General features: G+C 35.7%; 1 protein-coding gene across 7 annotated transcripts in view; it reads left to right on the top strand.

Moving 5' to 3' along the window:
- The window catches only part of arhgef15b (Rho guanine nucleotide exchange factor 15b), a 32849-nt gene extending 22467 nt beyond the window's left edge, over window positions 1-10382 (top strand). For all 7 annotated transcript variants that reach the window (XM_046854359.1, XM_046854361.1, XM_046854360.1 and 4 more), the window contains 8 exons: window positions 2053-2182; window positions 3991-4065; window positions 4533-4625; window positions 5063-5217; window positions 5875-6039; window positions 8687-8772; window positions 9082-9186; window positions 10012-10382. In XM_046854359.1, coding sequence (XP_046710315.1) covers window positions 2053-2182; window positions 3991-4065; window positions 4533-4625; window positions 5063-5217; window positions 5875-6039; window positions 8687-8772; window positions 9082-9186; window positions 10012-10178 — 976 coding nt within the window. In that variant the 3' untranslated portion in view covers window positions 10179-10382. The remainder of the gene's footprint in view (window positions 1-2052; window positions 2183-3990; window positions 4066-4532; window positions 4626-5062; window positions 5218-5874; window positions 6040-8686; window positions 8773-9081; window positions 9187-10011) is intronic.
- The last annotated feature ends 6637 nt before the right edge of the window (window positions 10383-17019 follow it).

Raw genomic sequence — 17019 nt, 5'->3', positions numbered from 1 at the left:
ATTACAGGTCTATAAACATTTACTTCCTGTATGTGTAATTACATCCTTTCATGTTTGTCTAAATTGTTACACACTATAAACATCACCTTTTTTATACAGATGATTCAGGTCATTCTTTTGCAATAGAAAAGAAAAAAAGTAAGAAACAGGAAGGGGACGATTCTGGGGACTTTTCCATCACCAGACCTGTTCTTCACTGTTCACGGTGATATTTACAGGAATAATAAAAGCCAGTTATTCTGCACATATCAGTCATCATGTTTTCCGACTCCTCGCTAACACTGTTTTAGTTCCTCTGCGTTCTATGTAAATACCCAAATTAGTTTGTAGTGCTGTGAGTAAACACTACAAAAGTCTTTCTATCAAATTAACATTAAAATGATTTATTTCTATTAAATAAAATTAAGCACTAATTCTAAAAGCCCACCGGTGTCCACAGGCAAATGTATGAAAACAAACATAACATAAAACAAACATCTAATTACATAATTAATAGTTTTAAATGATACATTTAGAAGTGCAGATAATAAAGAAGTGAAAATTACAGACTGCAACCAAAATTTATAGACTGCAGCTATAATAAAGAAGTAAAACTTACAGAATGCAGCTTTAATAAAGAACTAAAAATGACAAAATTCAGCTTTAATGAGGTAAAAATGACAAAATTCAGCTTTAATAATAAAAAATAAAGAATGCAGCTTACTTATAACTTAATTACAACTTACAAAATGCAGCTTTATTTAAATACAATTACTAAATGCAGCTTTAATGAAGTAAAAATGACAAAATTCAGCTTTAATGATAAAAAAATAAAGAATGCAGCACTAATGAAGTAAAACTTACATAATGCAGCTTTATTTAAGAAGAAATTACAAAATGCAGCTTTAATGAAGAACTAAAAATAACAAAATGCAGCTTTATTTAAATACAATTACAGAATGCAGCTTTAAAGAAGTGAAACTTACAAAATTCAGCTTTAATAAAGTAAAAAATAATGAATGTAGCTTTAATGAAGTAAAATTTACAGACTGCAGCTTTAATGAGCTTTAATGAACTGATACTTAAATACTTTAATTTAATAGTTTTAAATTATACATTTAGAAGTACAGACTGCACCTTTAATTAAAAAAAAAGTAAAATTACAGACTGCAACTTTAATGGTGTAAAATTTATAGACTGCAGCTTTAATAAAGTAAAATTTATAGACTGCAGCATTAATAAAGTAAAATTTATAGACTGCCACTTTAATGAAGTAAAATTTATAGACTGCAGCATTAATAAAGTAAAATTTATAGACTGCAGTTTTTATGAAGTAAAATGTATAGACTGCATCTTTAATAAAGTAAAATTTATAGACTGCCGCTTTAATGAAGTAAAATTTATAGACTGTCAGCTTTAATAAAGTAAAATGTATAGACTGTCTGCTTTTATGAAGTAAAATGTATAGACTGCAGCTTTAATAAAGTAAAATTTATAGACTGCAGCTTTAATAAAGTAACATTTATAGACTGCAGTTTTAATGAAGTAAAATGTATAGACTGCATCTTTAATGAAGTAAAATTTATAGACTGCATCTTTAATGAAGTAAAATTTATAGACTGCAGCTTTAATAAAGTAAAATTTATAGACTGCAGCTTTAATAAAGTAAAATTTATAGACTGTCAGCTTTAATGAAGTAAAATTTATAGACTGCAGCTTTAATAAAGTAAAATTTATAGACTGTCTGCTTTTATGAAGTAAAATGTATAGACTGCATCTTTAATGAAGTAAAATTTATAGACTGCATCTTTAATGAAGTAAAATTTATAGACTGCAGCTTTAATAAAGTAAAATTTATAGACTGCAGCTTTAATGAAGTAAAATTTATAGACTGCATCTTTAATGAAGTAAAATTTATAGACTGCAGCTTTAATTAAGTAAAATTTATAGACTGCCACTTTAATGAAGTAAAATTTACAGACTGCAGCTTTAATGAAGTAAAAATGACTGACCCGGCTACGTGTGCTATATGTTAAATGGTCTGATGGGTTTGTGGCTCGTTTCCTCTCGCAGGCAGACTAACACGGGCTTTGCGACGGCGATCGCTCATCTACAGGAGGCCCCCGTATGCCAGCGCCTGCCCTTTTCCTCCTTTCTGCTGCTGCCCTTCCAGCGAATCACACGCATCAAGATTCTGATTGAGGTAGACAAACCGGAATGTGAAGTGCGTTTCAGTGTTTTGTTGTGGAATGTTGCATTAACAGGTGTAGACTGTTCGAGTCATCGAGAACGAAATCCTGTATCGTAGCTAAAAGTGAAATATGTATGAAATATGCACAGAAAAGGCAAAAAGATTATTTTTGCTTCCACGTAGTTACAGCTTTTCAGTCCTCTTGATGTTTCACTGGATTTAAACTGCATAGAGTTCAGTGCAAAAGTTTATACCCCCTTGTGGTTTAAACATGAAAAAAGAGGAATTTGTAAAATATAAAATAATGTATTCATTTACGGTACATAATTTAGCAAAACACAGAGCTTAATAAAACTATACTAATTAAACTATACAGTTAATATTTATGTGGCACCGGTTCACGATTGAAGGGCGGAGTCTACGCTTTTTTGCCTGCTGTGTTTGTCATATCGCTATTATCATCGTAAGACTGAAAAATCATAAATTGAACCATCGTAACATGGGGACCACATTTTATATATATATATATATATATATATATATATATATATATATATATATATATATATATATATATATATATTGGTGGGGGGGTATTCTTTGATCTCCTGCTGATTTTGTACATTTGCCCACTGAAAAAAAAATCCAGAACAACGCATTTAAAAAGTTATAAATTGATTTGTATTATGAGTGAAATAAGTATAAGAAACGACTTAAAGGCAGTGCTTCTGATATCAGCTCGTTACCTGTCTAAAAGACACCTGTCCAAAGAAGCAATCAATCAGATTCCAAACTCTCAAGACCAAAGAGCTGTCCAAGGATGTCAGAGACAAGATTGTAGACATACATAAGGCTGGAATGGGCTACAAGATCATCACCAAGCAGTTTGGTAAGAAAGTGACAACAGTACAGGAAAAAACACAAAATAACTGTCAATCTTCATCGGTCTGGGGCTCCATGCAAGATCTCCCCTCATGGAGTTTCAATGATCATGAAAACGGTGAGGAACGGTGATCCCAGAACTACATGTGAGGATCTTGTCAATGATCTCAGGGCAGCGGGAACCATAGTCACCAACAAAACAATTGGTAACACACTACGCCGTGAAGGACTGAAATCCTGCAGCATCCGCAAGGTTCCTCTGCTCCGGAAAGCGCATGTGCAGGCCCGTCTGAAGTTAACATGCCAGTGAACATCTAAATGATTGAGAGGAGAACTGGGTGAAAAAAAAAATCGAAGTGGAAACATTATGGGGTATTTTTATGGACATCAAAGGGATGATAGACGGGGCCATGTATCATCAAATCTTTGATGGGAACCTCCTTCCCACAGCCAGGGAATTGAAGACGCGAGGTGGATGGGTATTCCAGCATGACAATGACGGCCAAGAAAACAAAGGAGTGGCTCAGGAAGATGTACTTTAAGCTCCTGGAGTGGCCTAGCAAGTCTCCAGACCTCAATCCCATAGAAAATCCGTCTGAACGTCAGCCTGGAAACCTTAATGACTTGGAGAGGATCTGCAAAAGCAAAACTCTCTCTTGAGATGTGTGCAAACAAGAAACATCTGGCCTTTGTGATGGCCAACAAGGGTTTTACCTACAAGTACTAAGCCGTGTTTTGCGAAGGGGCGATAAACTTGCATTAAAATGCAAATGAGTTTATAACGTTTTTGAAAAAAAAATGTTCTGGATTTTTTTTCACTGTTCAAATAAACCTACCATTAAACCTGATCATTTCCCCTCACTGTATACACACTGTTCTCTTTCCCCTCTCCTGCTTTCCTATGGATATTATATAAACACAGATTTCTTGTTTATTAGAACATCCTGAAGAGAACCGCAGTGGGCACCAAACAGGAAGAAATGGCCTCAAAGGCTCTGGCTGCTGTGTCTAAGGTAATCACATCAGGAACCGTGTCCTGACCTCGCCGATAGCCACGGCGGATTCCACAAATATTCCCAGAATATTCCCAGAATAACTTTTGTATACAAGGTATTAGGGCACCCATATGTGCTTCTTCCTCGAAACAGTATAATATTTTCTCCTCACTTGAACTAGGAGACCCAAACCAGCTTCATGAAGATCTGCTTTACATGGAGCTTACACAGGGCAACATCTTCCCTGAAGAGTGGAGCTTATTTTAAGATCAAAATTGGGCTCTCAGCGTTACAGTCCACATTTCAAGACGATTATAGCTGTAGACATCTGCTAGCATGAAATTACTCTTTGTGGTGTGGCCAGTAGCAGTTGTTGCATGAATTCTAAAATTCTTGTCCTCTCTCTCTCTCTCTCTCTCTCTCTCTCGCTCGCTCGCTCGCTCTCTCTTTCGCTCTCTCTCTCTCTCTCTCTCTCTCTCACACAGATCATAGATGAGTGTAACACCCAGGTGGGGAAGATGAAACAGATGGAGGAGCTCATAGAGATCAACAAGACTCTGGAGTTTGATAAGCTGAAGGTGAGACGGACGTGGACACGCGTTTGTGCCGTGAACGTCCGATTAAAAGTCATGTGATCTTTCCTGTTGGAAAAATACGGCTCCTGAACTCCTCCCAGTTTCCAAGAATATGCCAGGGGGTGGATTGGTAATTCTAAGTTGCCGCTTTTGGGGAGTTTGGTGCCATCATGGCAGTATTTCTGATCCTAGAACAGTAAAATCGATGATTCTATTATAATATGAGATTCTATATTTGAATTCATTTAAATGAATTTCAAAGAATAATGTTTACTTACCTGCTAATGAGATTCTGATTATCTGTGTTGTAGAAAACAATCCAGGTCATGATTCCAGTTACGATATAAAATAAAACATAAAAAATGATGTGATCAACAGTCATTTACGGACGTTAAATACGATGGAAATGATTTTAAAGGTGGTGTGTGTTTGTTTCTCAGGCCGTACCCGTGATCTCGCAGAACCGATTCCTGGAGAAGCGAGGAGAGCTGCAGGAAATGGCCAAAAGTGGAACTCTGTTTAATATAAAGCCCAAACTCACACCCGTCTACCTCTTCCTCTTCAACGATCTGCTCATCTTAGCCACCAAGAAAAGGTGAGAGTCTGAGGGATGAGTTTACATCAGGATATCAAGAAAGAAAGAAAGAAAGAAAGAAAGAAAGAAAGAAAGAAAGAAAGAAAGAAAACTTAATGAGACAAAGAAAGAAAGAAAACTTAGAAAGAAAGATAAAGAAAGAAAGAATGAAAGAAAGAAAGCGTAATAAAAAGAGAAAGGAAGAAAGAAAACTTAACAAGAAAGAAATACAAGAGTTAAAGAAAGGAAGAAAGGAAGAAATACAAGAGTAAAAGAAAGAGAGAAAGAAAGAAAGAAAGAAAGAAAGAAAGAAAGAAAGAAAGAAAGAAAGAAAGAAAGAAAGAAGAGTGAAAAAGGAAAGGAAGAAATACAACAGAAAGAAAGCAAGAAGGAAAAAAGAAAGAAAACTTAAAGAAAGAAAGAAAGAAAGAAAGAAAGAAAGAAGGAAAACTTAACGAGAGAGAAAGAAAGAAAGAAAGAAAGAAAGGTTATTTTTACTTGTCATATAGAAATCTATGAATAAAATATACATTTACATTTGTTATTTCAACACCTGAGCAGTTGAGGGTGAAGGGCCTCTCTCAAGGGCCCCAAAGAGGTGTAGATGAATCAGGTGGTTGCTATGAGCAGATAAAGATGTGTTCTAACCCCCTGTGCCTGTGTGTTGCTGTCCTGCAGCTCGGAGCGCTACGTAGTGATTGACCACGCCCACCGCTCTCTGGTGCAGGTTCACGCTATGGGAGAGCAGGCGATGAGCGTGAACCTGGAGAACTGCTTCTGCCTCACGCTGCTGGAGAACCATCAGGGACGCATCATGGAGAGGCTCCTAAAAGCACCGTCTGAGTGAGTGCTGCACTTCCTGGAGCTTCAGTCATTCAGTAGAAGACAGTAAGAGGGAGGAGATGTGCAGAGTCCAGAGTCCAAGGGTTCAGATGTGTGATGGTTTTTGAGGGACATTTTATACACATCTGTTCAAGGAAGAAATGAGAGAGAGAGAGAGAGAGAGAGAGAGAGAGAGAGAGAGAGAGAGAGAGAAAGGATGAACGAACGAACGAAAGCAGGAAAGAAAGAAATACAAGAAAGAAAGAAAGAAAGAAAGAAAGAAAGAAAGAAAGAAAGAAAGAAAGAAAGAAAAAAGACAAGAGTGAAAAAGAAATACATGAGTGAAAGAGCGATAGAAAAAGAAAGAACGAAAGAAAGCAGAAAAGAAAGAAATACAAGAGTGAAAGAAAGAAACAAAGAAACAAAGACATAAAAGAGTGAGAGAAAGAACGAACGGACGAAACAAAGCAGAAAAGAAAGAAATACAAGAGTAAAAGAAAGAAAGAAAGAAAGAAAGAAAGAAAGAAAGAAAGAAATACAAAGTGAAAGAAAGAAAGAAAGAAAGAAAGAAAGAAAGAAAGAAAGAAAGAAATACAAAGTGATAGAAAGAAAGAACGAATGGACGAAAGAAAGCAGAAAAGAAAAGACAAGAGTAAAAGAAAGAAAGAAAGAAAGAAAGGAAGAAAGAAAGAAAGAAATACAAAGTGATAAAAGAAAGAAAGAAAGAAAGAAAGAAAGAAAGAAAGAAATACAAGAAAGAAAGAAAGAAAGAAAGAAAGAAAGAAAGAAAGAAAGAAAGAAAGGAAGAAAGAAAGAAATACAAAGTGAAAGAAAGGAAGAAAGAAAGAAATACAAAGTGAAAGAAAGAAGAGGAAATGAACGAACGAAAGAAAGAAAGCAAGCAGAATAGAAAGAAATACAAGAGTAAAAGAAAGAAAGAAAGAAAGAAAGAAAGAAAGAAAGAAAGAAATACAAGAAAGAAAGAAAGAAAAAAGACAAGAGTGAAAAAGAAATACATGAGTGAAAGAGCGATAGAAAAAGAAAGAACGAAGAAAGCAGAAAAGAAAGAAATACAAGAGTGAAAGAAAGAAAGAAAGAAAGAAAGAAATACAAGAGGAAAGAAAGAAAGAAAGAAAGGAAGAAAGAAAGAAATACAAGAGGAAAGAAAGAAATACAAGAGTAAAAGAAAGAAAAGAGAAAGAAAGAAAGAAAGAAAGAAAGAAAGAAAGAAAGAAAGAAAGAAAGAAATACAAAGTGAAAGAAAGAAAGAAAGAAATACAAAGTGAAAGAAAGAAAGAAAGAAAGAAATACAAAGTGAAAGAAAGAAAGAAAGAAAGAAAGAAAGAAAGAAAGAAAGAAAGAAATACAAAGTGATAGAAAGAAAGAACGAATGGACGAAAGAAAGCAGAAAAGAAAAGACAAGAGTAAAAGAAAGAAAGAAAGAAAGAAAGGAAGAAAGAAAGAAAGAAATACAAAGTGAAAGAAAGGAAGAAAGAAAGAAAGAAAGAAAGAAAGAAAGAAATACAAAGAGAAAGAAAGAAAGAAAGAAAGAAAGAAAGGAAGAAAGAAAGAAATACAAAGTGAAAGAAAGGAAGAAAGAAAGAAATACAAAGTGAAAGAAAGAAGAGGAAATGAACGAACGAAAGAAAGAAAGCAAGCAGAATAGAAAGAAATACAAGAGTAAAAGAAAGAAAGAAAGAAAGAAAGAAAGAAAGAAAGAAATACAAAGTAAAAGAAAGAAAGGAATACAAAGAGAAAGAAAGAAAGAAAGAAAGAAAGAAAGAAAGAAAGAAAGAAAGAAAGAAATACAAAGTGAAAGAAAGAAGAGTGAAAATGTGAAAGAAAAGAGAAAGAAAGAACGAAAGCAGAATAGAAAGAAATATAAGAGTAAAAGAAAGAAAGAAAGAAAGAAAGAAATACAAAGAGAAAGAAAGAAAGAAAGAAAGAAAGAAAGAAAGAAAGAAAGAAAGAAAGAAATACAAAGTGAAAGAAAGAAGATTGAAAATGTAAAAGCAAAAGAGAAGGAAAGAAAAATAGAATGTTTGAACCCCCAACCTTCTGATCAGTAACCCAGTAGGAAAGTTGTAGCTGGATGGAGAAGATGCTGGATGTCTGATCAGAAGCTGATGGGTTAAGCAGGGGATGAGGGGTCCTGCTGGGCCCTTGGGCAAGGCCCTTGACCCTGAATTGCTCTGTTGTATAACGGAGAGATAACTGAAGTCGCTCTGGATAAGGGCTGATAACGCAGTGATAGAAATAAATAATTTCACTGGAATAATGTTTATTTCCTATTGGGGTTTTCACGTCACAAACAAATGAGGAATGTGCACTTGTGACAATCACGAAACAAACGAGGACTCGCCGAGACGACCGTCTAGACGCCTCGTTTATTCGTTATTTCCAAAGCACATTTATTTATTTGTTTGTTTGTTTGGATGGGGCAAGAAGTGCATACGCCTGTATGGGAGGGGCAAAAGTCATAAAAACCAATGGTGTTGACTCTGAATGAATTCACACAGAGAAAGGGGCAGAGTCGAGGGATATTGTGGGGGGGAAAACATGCACCATTAAAACACACATGTTGCTCGAGCTGTGGATTGTTTGTCAGTCGTTATTTGTGAACGATGGATCATGTGACCTCATCACGTCACGTCACGTCTCCACCCAGGTCTGATGTGCACAGATGGCTAGCGGCGTTTCCCAACCCTGAGAATCCAAACCGGGAGCAGGATGAGGTCATATATGAGGACTGGGGTAAGTGTGTGTGTGTGTGTGTGTGTGTGTGTGTGTGTGTGTGTGTGTGTGTGTGTGTGTGTGTGTGTGTGAGTGTGTATACATTTGTCTGGTTGTGTGTGTATCTGAATATATACATGTATGTCCATTTGTGTCTCAAACTGTGTGTGTGTGTGTGTGTGTGTGTGTGTGTGTGTGTACATTTGTCTGGTTGTGTGTGTATGTGGATACATATGTATGTATGTACACATGTATGTATGTATGTATGTACACATGTATGTCTGTTTTTTGTCTTAAACGGTGTGTGTGTGTGTGTGTGTGTGTGTATAGACTGTCCACAGGTGCAGTGTGTAAAGCAGTACGTAGCCACGCAAGCTGATGAGTTAAATCTGGATCCCCTAGAGATCGTCAACGTCATCCGTAAAACTAACGAAGGTGAGAAGCGAGAAGCCGCCCCCGTCTCTAGTTAGAGCTTATACTCACACACACACACACACACACACACACACACACACACAGCATCACCATAACACACACCACGGTGATGTTATGTGCACAGATGGGTGTTTGATGGAAGTGAAAGTCTTTATACTGCTTACTCGCACACGGTTTCAGCCTGCCATCTTCAGCTTCAGCACTGTTCCTCCACAAGATCTTCAGTGGTGTCTGAACCAATCCACCTCTTAATACTATCACCATGACGCCATGTCTATAGAAAGCATCGCTGTTGAGATCAATGCAGTAGAACAGAGCGCTGCATCACACAGGAATCTCATACAGAGAAAATGAATGTCATCTGATTGGTTAAAGATTCGAGCGGTCCCAGCAGTTCACTTTGACCCCGGTAAACGCGTGACGTGATTGGATAGAAAACGTATGAAAAGCTATCAAATGAAGAGACTATTGGCAATAATTTAATCTATATTCAGGGAGTATATATGAAAACATAAGTCAGGGATTTTGAAGGAGTTTAGACCAGCAGAGAAGAACTTATGACCCTAATGGCCATCTAGATTATAATATTCAAAAATAAAACAAATTGAATCCCAAATCCCTCTGGCTGTACTTATACTACTTTTTCTGTTTTACTGACACGTGTTGGAGTCCAGAGGAACATCTTCACAGTCTGATCGAGTGAAGGAAAACGTTTTCCATCATGAAAATGACACACAGTTGGGAAAATGTTCTTAAGTACAGACATTTAAATATTAAATGAATAAATAAATTAATAAATTAAACATTTCTTTTCATCTCCCTCAGGATGGTACGAGGGGATTCGTCTGTCTGATGGACAGAAAGGCTGGTTCCCCGTGAACAACGTCTTGGAAATCACCAGTGAACACATGAGGAGACGAAACCTGCGAGAACGTTATCGTGTCATTCAGGCGGCCAGCGTTATGACCAACACTACACGCACCAGCTCGTGACCTCACACACACACACACACACACACACACACACAGGAGGACAATTTGTTTTTTACTGGACTTGAACAGATAATGAAGAAGATGAAGAAGAGGAGATTCGTGATCAGTTCTGATTAGTTTTATGTTCCTCACACTGCCTACTGTAATATTCCTTATAAGTCTTATTATTATATAAGTCTTATTAAACCTGTTTCTTTAACACCACGGTGTGTGTGATTGTGTGTGTTATATATATGTGTGTGTGTGTGTGTGTGTGTGTGTGTGTGTGTGTGTGTGTTGTTTATATATATATATATATATTTGTGTGTGTGTGTGTGTGTTATATATATATATATATATATATATATATATATATATATATATATATATATATATATATATATATATATAAAACACACACGAACACACACTGTGTGTGTGTGTGTGTGCGTTTGATATATATATATAATGTGTGTGTGTGTGTGTGTGTGTGTGTGTGTGTGTGTGTGTGGTGTCGAGAAAATGTGTGTGTTTGTTATTTATATATATATATATATATATATATATATATATATATATATATATATATATATATATACATACAGTAAGGAAAATAAGTATTTGAACACCCTGCCAAGTTCTCCCACTTAGAAATCATGGAGGGTCTGAAATTGTCATCGTAGGTGCATGTCCACTGTGAGAGACATAATCTAAAAAAAATCCAGAAATCACAATATATGATTTTTAACTATTTATTTGTATGATACAGCTGCAAATAAGTATTTGAACACCTGAGAAAGTCAATGTTAATATTTGGTACAGAAGCCTTTGTTTGCAATTACAGAGGTCAAATGTTTCCTGTAGTTTTCACCAGGTTTGCACACACTGCAGGAGGGATTTTGGCCCACCTCCACACAGATCTTCTCTAGATCAGTCAGGTTCTGGCCTGTCGCTGAGAAACACAGAGTTTGAGCTCCTCCAAAGATTCTCTATTGGGTTTAGGTCTGGAGACTGGCTAGGCCACGCCAGAACCTTGATATGCTTCTTACAGAGCCACTCCTTGGTTATCCTGGCTGTGTGCTTCGGGTCATTGTCATGTTGGAAGACCCAGCCTCAACCCATCTTCAATGCTGTAACTGAGGGAAGGAGGTTGTTCCCCAAAATCTCGCAATACATGGCCCCGGTCATCCTCTCCTTAATACAGTGCAGTCGCCCTGTCCCATGTGCAGAAAAACACCCCAAAGCATGATGCTACCACCCCCATGCTTCACAGTAGGGATGTGTTTTTGGGATGGTACTCATCATTCTTCTTCCTCCAAACACGTTTAGTGGAATTATGACCCAAAAGTTCTATTTTGGTCTCATCTGACCACATGACTTTCTCCCATGACTCCTCTGGATCATCCAAATGGTCATTGGCAAACTTAAGACGTGCCTGGACATGTGCTGGTTTAAGCAGGGGAACCTTCCGTGCCATGCATGATTTCAAACCATGATGCCTTAGTGTATTACCGTGTAGTTCTGGGCTGATTTCTCACCTTCCTTAGGATCATTGAGACCCCACGAGGTGAGATCTTGCATGGAGCCCCAGTCCGAGGAGATTGACAGTCATGTTTAGCTTCTTCCATTTTCTAATGATTGCTCCAACAGTGGACCTTTTTCACCAAGCTGCTTGGCAATTTCCCCGTAGCCCTTTCCAGCCTTGTGGAGGTGTACAATTTTGTCTCTAGTGTCTTTGGACAGCTCTTTGGTCTTGGCCATGTTAGTAGTTGGATTCTTACTGATTGTATGGGGAGGACAGGTGTCTTTATGCAGCTAACGACCTCAAACAGGTGCATCTAATTTAGGATAATAAATGTAGTGGAGGTGGACATTTTAAAGGCAGACTAACAGGTCTTTGAGGGTCAGAATTCTAGCTGATAGACAGGTGTTCAAATACTTATTTGCAGCTGTATCATACAAATAAATAGTTTAAAAATCATACATTGTGATTTCTGGAATTTTTTTTTAGATTATGTCTCTCACAGTGGACATGCACCTACGATGACAATTTTAGACCCCTCCATGATTTCTAAGTGGGAGAACTTGCAAAATAGCAGGGTGTTCAAATACTTATTTTCCTCACTGTGTGTGTGTGTGTGTGTGTGTGTGTGTGTGTGTGTGTGTGTGTGTGTGTGTGTGTGTTGTCGAGAAAAATATTCTAATCAACCTTATCTAGCGTGTGTTTTAATCAAACCAATATTAATCCAACAAATTAACCTAATAATTAGTATGGAACTTATTAGATACAATAGGAGTAGCTTGTAAAACCTATTTATCCTGTATGTTAACCAAACTCATGTAATCTGTTTACTCCAAGTATAATTAAAATATTAATAATCAGGCATTTCTGTAGGAGAGTAGAATAGAGTCTGACTGGTGTGTTGAGTGTGTTGAAGAGACAGAGAACAAAGACAACGTGTATAGGAGATTAAAGCATGTTTATTGAGGGAAAAAAGAGCTTGTGAGCCTCAGCAGCTGCAGAAGACACGAGGGAGTACTCAGGTTCAGGGTGAAGGTAAGGGAGAATAATAATTGGGTGACAGGACCGGAGAAGTAGGAGTATAATCAGTGGGAGGCAGACAGGGGTTCTCTGGAATAGTTGGGGTTGAGAGGTGTTCAATAAATCGAGCAACCTCAGTGGCGAGAGAGAACAGATGGTATTGGCGATACTGTTTGTGGAGAACGCTCCTGAGAGAAGTCCCAGAACGTCTGCGTGGTGGAGCTGATCAAAAGAAACCAACAGAGACCAGATGTAAAACAGGGTCAAATCACAGTGACAAAAACATAAAAAAAAAAATATGTGCACACAAGAATGACAGTCTTAGTAGAAAAGTCAGGTTTAATAGCGTTGGTAAATGCTGGTGCATCATGCACTGTGCAAAATTCAGTCAGAAGTCATGTATGAAGCTGCCTATGTGGTTTAACACCTCGGCTATGCGGAGAAAACAGAGAGACCGCATGCATCTTTACTCATCCTGCATAATAGGGTGCATAAAGTTCACCCATGTAATTTAGCTTAGGTCAGCTTCAGCTATCAGTAGTAAAATCTAGTAATATATCATTTAGCAATTTGCTTTAGATAACATATAACATTGCTTATATAGTTTTAATCCAAGCTTAATACATAAAACCATGACTCAGCATTAATATAGTGTAATACTCAGCTTCACACAGAACCCGGTGTATAAAGAGAGTTCAGACAAAATCAATAATCATGCTATAGAGTAAAGTTTATTATATATAAAGTTTAGCATACCTTATATCATCAAAATGTTGTAAATGTAATGCATGTTATAAAGGCGAGTGAGCAGATACAGTTGATGGATTAGGGTTAGGGATTAGCAAAAATGAGAGTTTTAGAAAAATAAGGGGGAAAATGTAGAGGCGCCATGAGTATGAACCGGAAGAGATATTCGAGGTGGAAAATAGAGACACATATCAGAATCAGAGCCAGAATCAGAATCAGGTTTATTAGCCAAGTCTGTTGACACACACAAGGAATTTGGTTCCAGCTGTTAGTGACTCTCAGAAGTACAGACATAAATAACACCTATACATAACAATACAGACTATACAAGACTAATACAGACTATACAAGACTAAAACAGAATATACAAGACTAAAACAGACTATACAAGACTAAAACAGACTATACAAGACTAATACAGACTATACAAGACTAATACAGACTATACAAGACTAAAACAGACTATACAAGACTAATACAGACTATACAAGACTAATACAGACTATAAAAGGCTAAAACAGACTATACAAGACTGAAACAGACTATACAAGACTAAAACAGACTATACAAGACTAATACAGACTATACAAGACTAAAACAGACTATACAAGACTAATACAGACTATACAAGACTAAAACAGACAATACAAGACTAAAACAGACTATACAAGACTAATACAGACTATACAAGACTAATACAGACTATAAAAGGCTAAAACAGACTATGCAAGACTAAAACAGACTATACAAGACTAATACAGACTATACAAGACTAAAACAGACTATACAAGACTAAAACAGACTATACAAGACTGAAACAGACAATACAAGACTAAAACAGACTATACAAGACTAATACAGACTATACAAGACTAATACAGACTATAAAAGGCTAAAACAGACTATGCAAGACTAAAACAGACTATACAAGACTAATACAGACTATACAAGACTAAAACAGACTATACAAGACTAATACAGACTATACAAGACTAAAACAGACTATACAAGACTAAAACAGACTATACAAGACTGAAACAGACTATACAAGACTAATACAGACTATACAAGACTAATACAGACTATACAAGACTGAAACAGACTATACAAGACTAATACAGACTATACAAGACTAATACAGACTATATAAGACTGAAACAGACTATACAAGACTAATACAGACTATACAAGACTGAAACAGACTATACAAGACTAATACAGACTATACAAGACTAAAACAGACTATACAAGACTAATACAGACTATACAAGACTAATACAGACTATACAAGACTGAAACAGACTATACAAGACTAAAACAGACTATACAAGACTAATACAGACTATACAAGACTAATACAGACTATACAAGACTGAAACAGACTATACAAGACTAAAACAGACTATACAAGACTAATACAGACTATACAAGACTAAAACAGACTATACAAGACTAATACAGACTATACAAGACTAATACAGACTATACAAGACTGAAACAGACTATACAAGACTAAAACAGACTATACAAGACTAATACAGACTATACAAGACTAATACAGACTATACAAGACTGAAACAGACTATACAAGACTGAAACAGACTATACAAGACTAATACAGACTATACAAGACTAATACAGACTATACAAGACTGAAACAGACTATACAAGACTAAAACAGACTATACAAGACTAATACAGACTATACAAGACTAATACAGACTATACAAGACTAAAACAGACTATACAAGACTGAAACAGACTATACAAGACTAAAACAGACTATACAAGACTAATACAGACTATACAAGACTTATACAAGACTAATACAGACTATACAAGATTAAAACAGACTATACAAGACTAATACAGACTATACAAGACTAATACAGACTATACAAGACTAAAACAGACTATACAAGACTAATACAGACTATACAAGACTAAAACAGACTATACAAGACTGAAACAGACTATACAAGACTAATACAGACTATACAAGACTAATACAGACTATACAAGACTAAAACAGACTATACAAGACTAATACAGACTATACAAGACTAAAACAGACTATACAAGACTAATACAGACTATACAAGACTAAAACAGACAATACAAGACTAATACAGACTATACAAGACTAAAACAGACTATACAAGACTAATACAGACTATACAAGACTAAAACAGACTATACAAGACTAATACAGACTATAAAAGGCTAAAACAGACTATACAAGACTAAAACAGACTATACAAGACTAATACAGACTATACAAGACTAATACAGACTATAAAAGGCTAAAACAGACTATACAAGACTAAAACAGACTATACAAGACTATACAAGACTAAAACAGACTATACAAGACTAATACAGACTATAAAAGGCTAAAACAGACTATACAAGACTAAAACAGACTATACAAGACTAATACAGACTATACAAGACTAAAACAGACTATACAAGACTAATACAGACTATACAAGACTAATACAGACTATAAAAGGCTAAAACAGACTATACAAGACTGAAACAGACTATACAAGACTAAAACAGACTATACAAGACTGAAACAGACTATACAAGACTAATACAGACTATACAAGAATAATACAGACTATACAAGACTAAAACAGACTATACAAGACTGAAACAGACTATACAAGACTAAAACAGACTATACAAGACTAATACAGACTATACAAGACTAAAACAGACTATACAAGACTAATACAGACTATACAAGACTAAAACAGACTATACAAGACTAATACAGACTATACAAGACTAAAACAGACAATACAAGACTAATACAGACTATACAAGACTAAAACAGACTATACAAGACTAATACAGACTATACAAGACTAAAACAGACTATACAAGACTAATACAGACTATAAAAGGCTAAAACAGACTATACAAGACTAAAACAGACTATACAAGACTAATACAGACTATACAAGACTAATACAGACTATAAAAGGCTAAAACAGACTATACAAGACTAAAACAGACTATACAAGACTAATACAGACTATACAAGACTAAAACAGACTATACAAGACTAATACAGACTATAAAAGGCTAAAACAGACTATACAAGGCTAAAACAGACTATACAAGACTAATACAGACTATACAAGACTAAAACAGACTATACAAGACTAATACAGACTATACAAGACTAATACAGACTATAAAAGGCTAAAACAGACTATACAAGACTGAAACAGACTATACAAGACTAATACAGACTATACAAGACTAATACAGACTATACAAGACTAATACAGACTATACAAGACTAATACAGACTATACAAGACTAAAACAGTCTATACAAGACTAATACAGACTATACAAGACTAAAACAGACTATACAAGACTAATACAGACTATACAAGACTAATACAGACTATACAAGACTAATACAAGACTAATACAGACTATACAAGACTAATACAGACTATACAAGACTAATACAGACTATACAAGACTAATACAGACTATACAAGACTGAAACAGACTATACAAGACTAATACAGACTATACAAGAATAATACAG

This window comes from Silurus meridionalis, chromosome 7 (genome assembly GCF_014805685.1).
Source record: "Silurus meridionalis isolate SWU-2019-XX chromosome 7, ASM1480568v1, whole genome shotgun sequence".
Lineage (NCBI taxonomy): Eukaryota > Metazoa > Chordata > Actinopteri > Siluriformes > Siluridae > Silurus > Silurus meridionalis.
The sequence above is the reverse complement of the archived record's forward strand: the minus strand, read 5'-3'. Positions and strand labels throughout refer to the sequence as shown.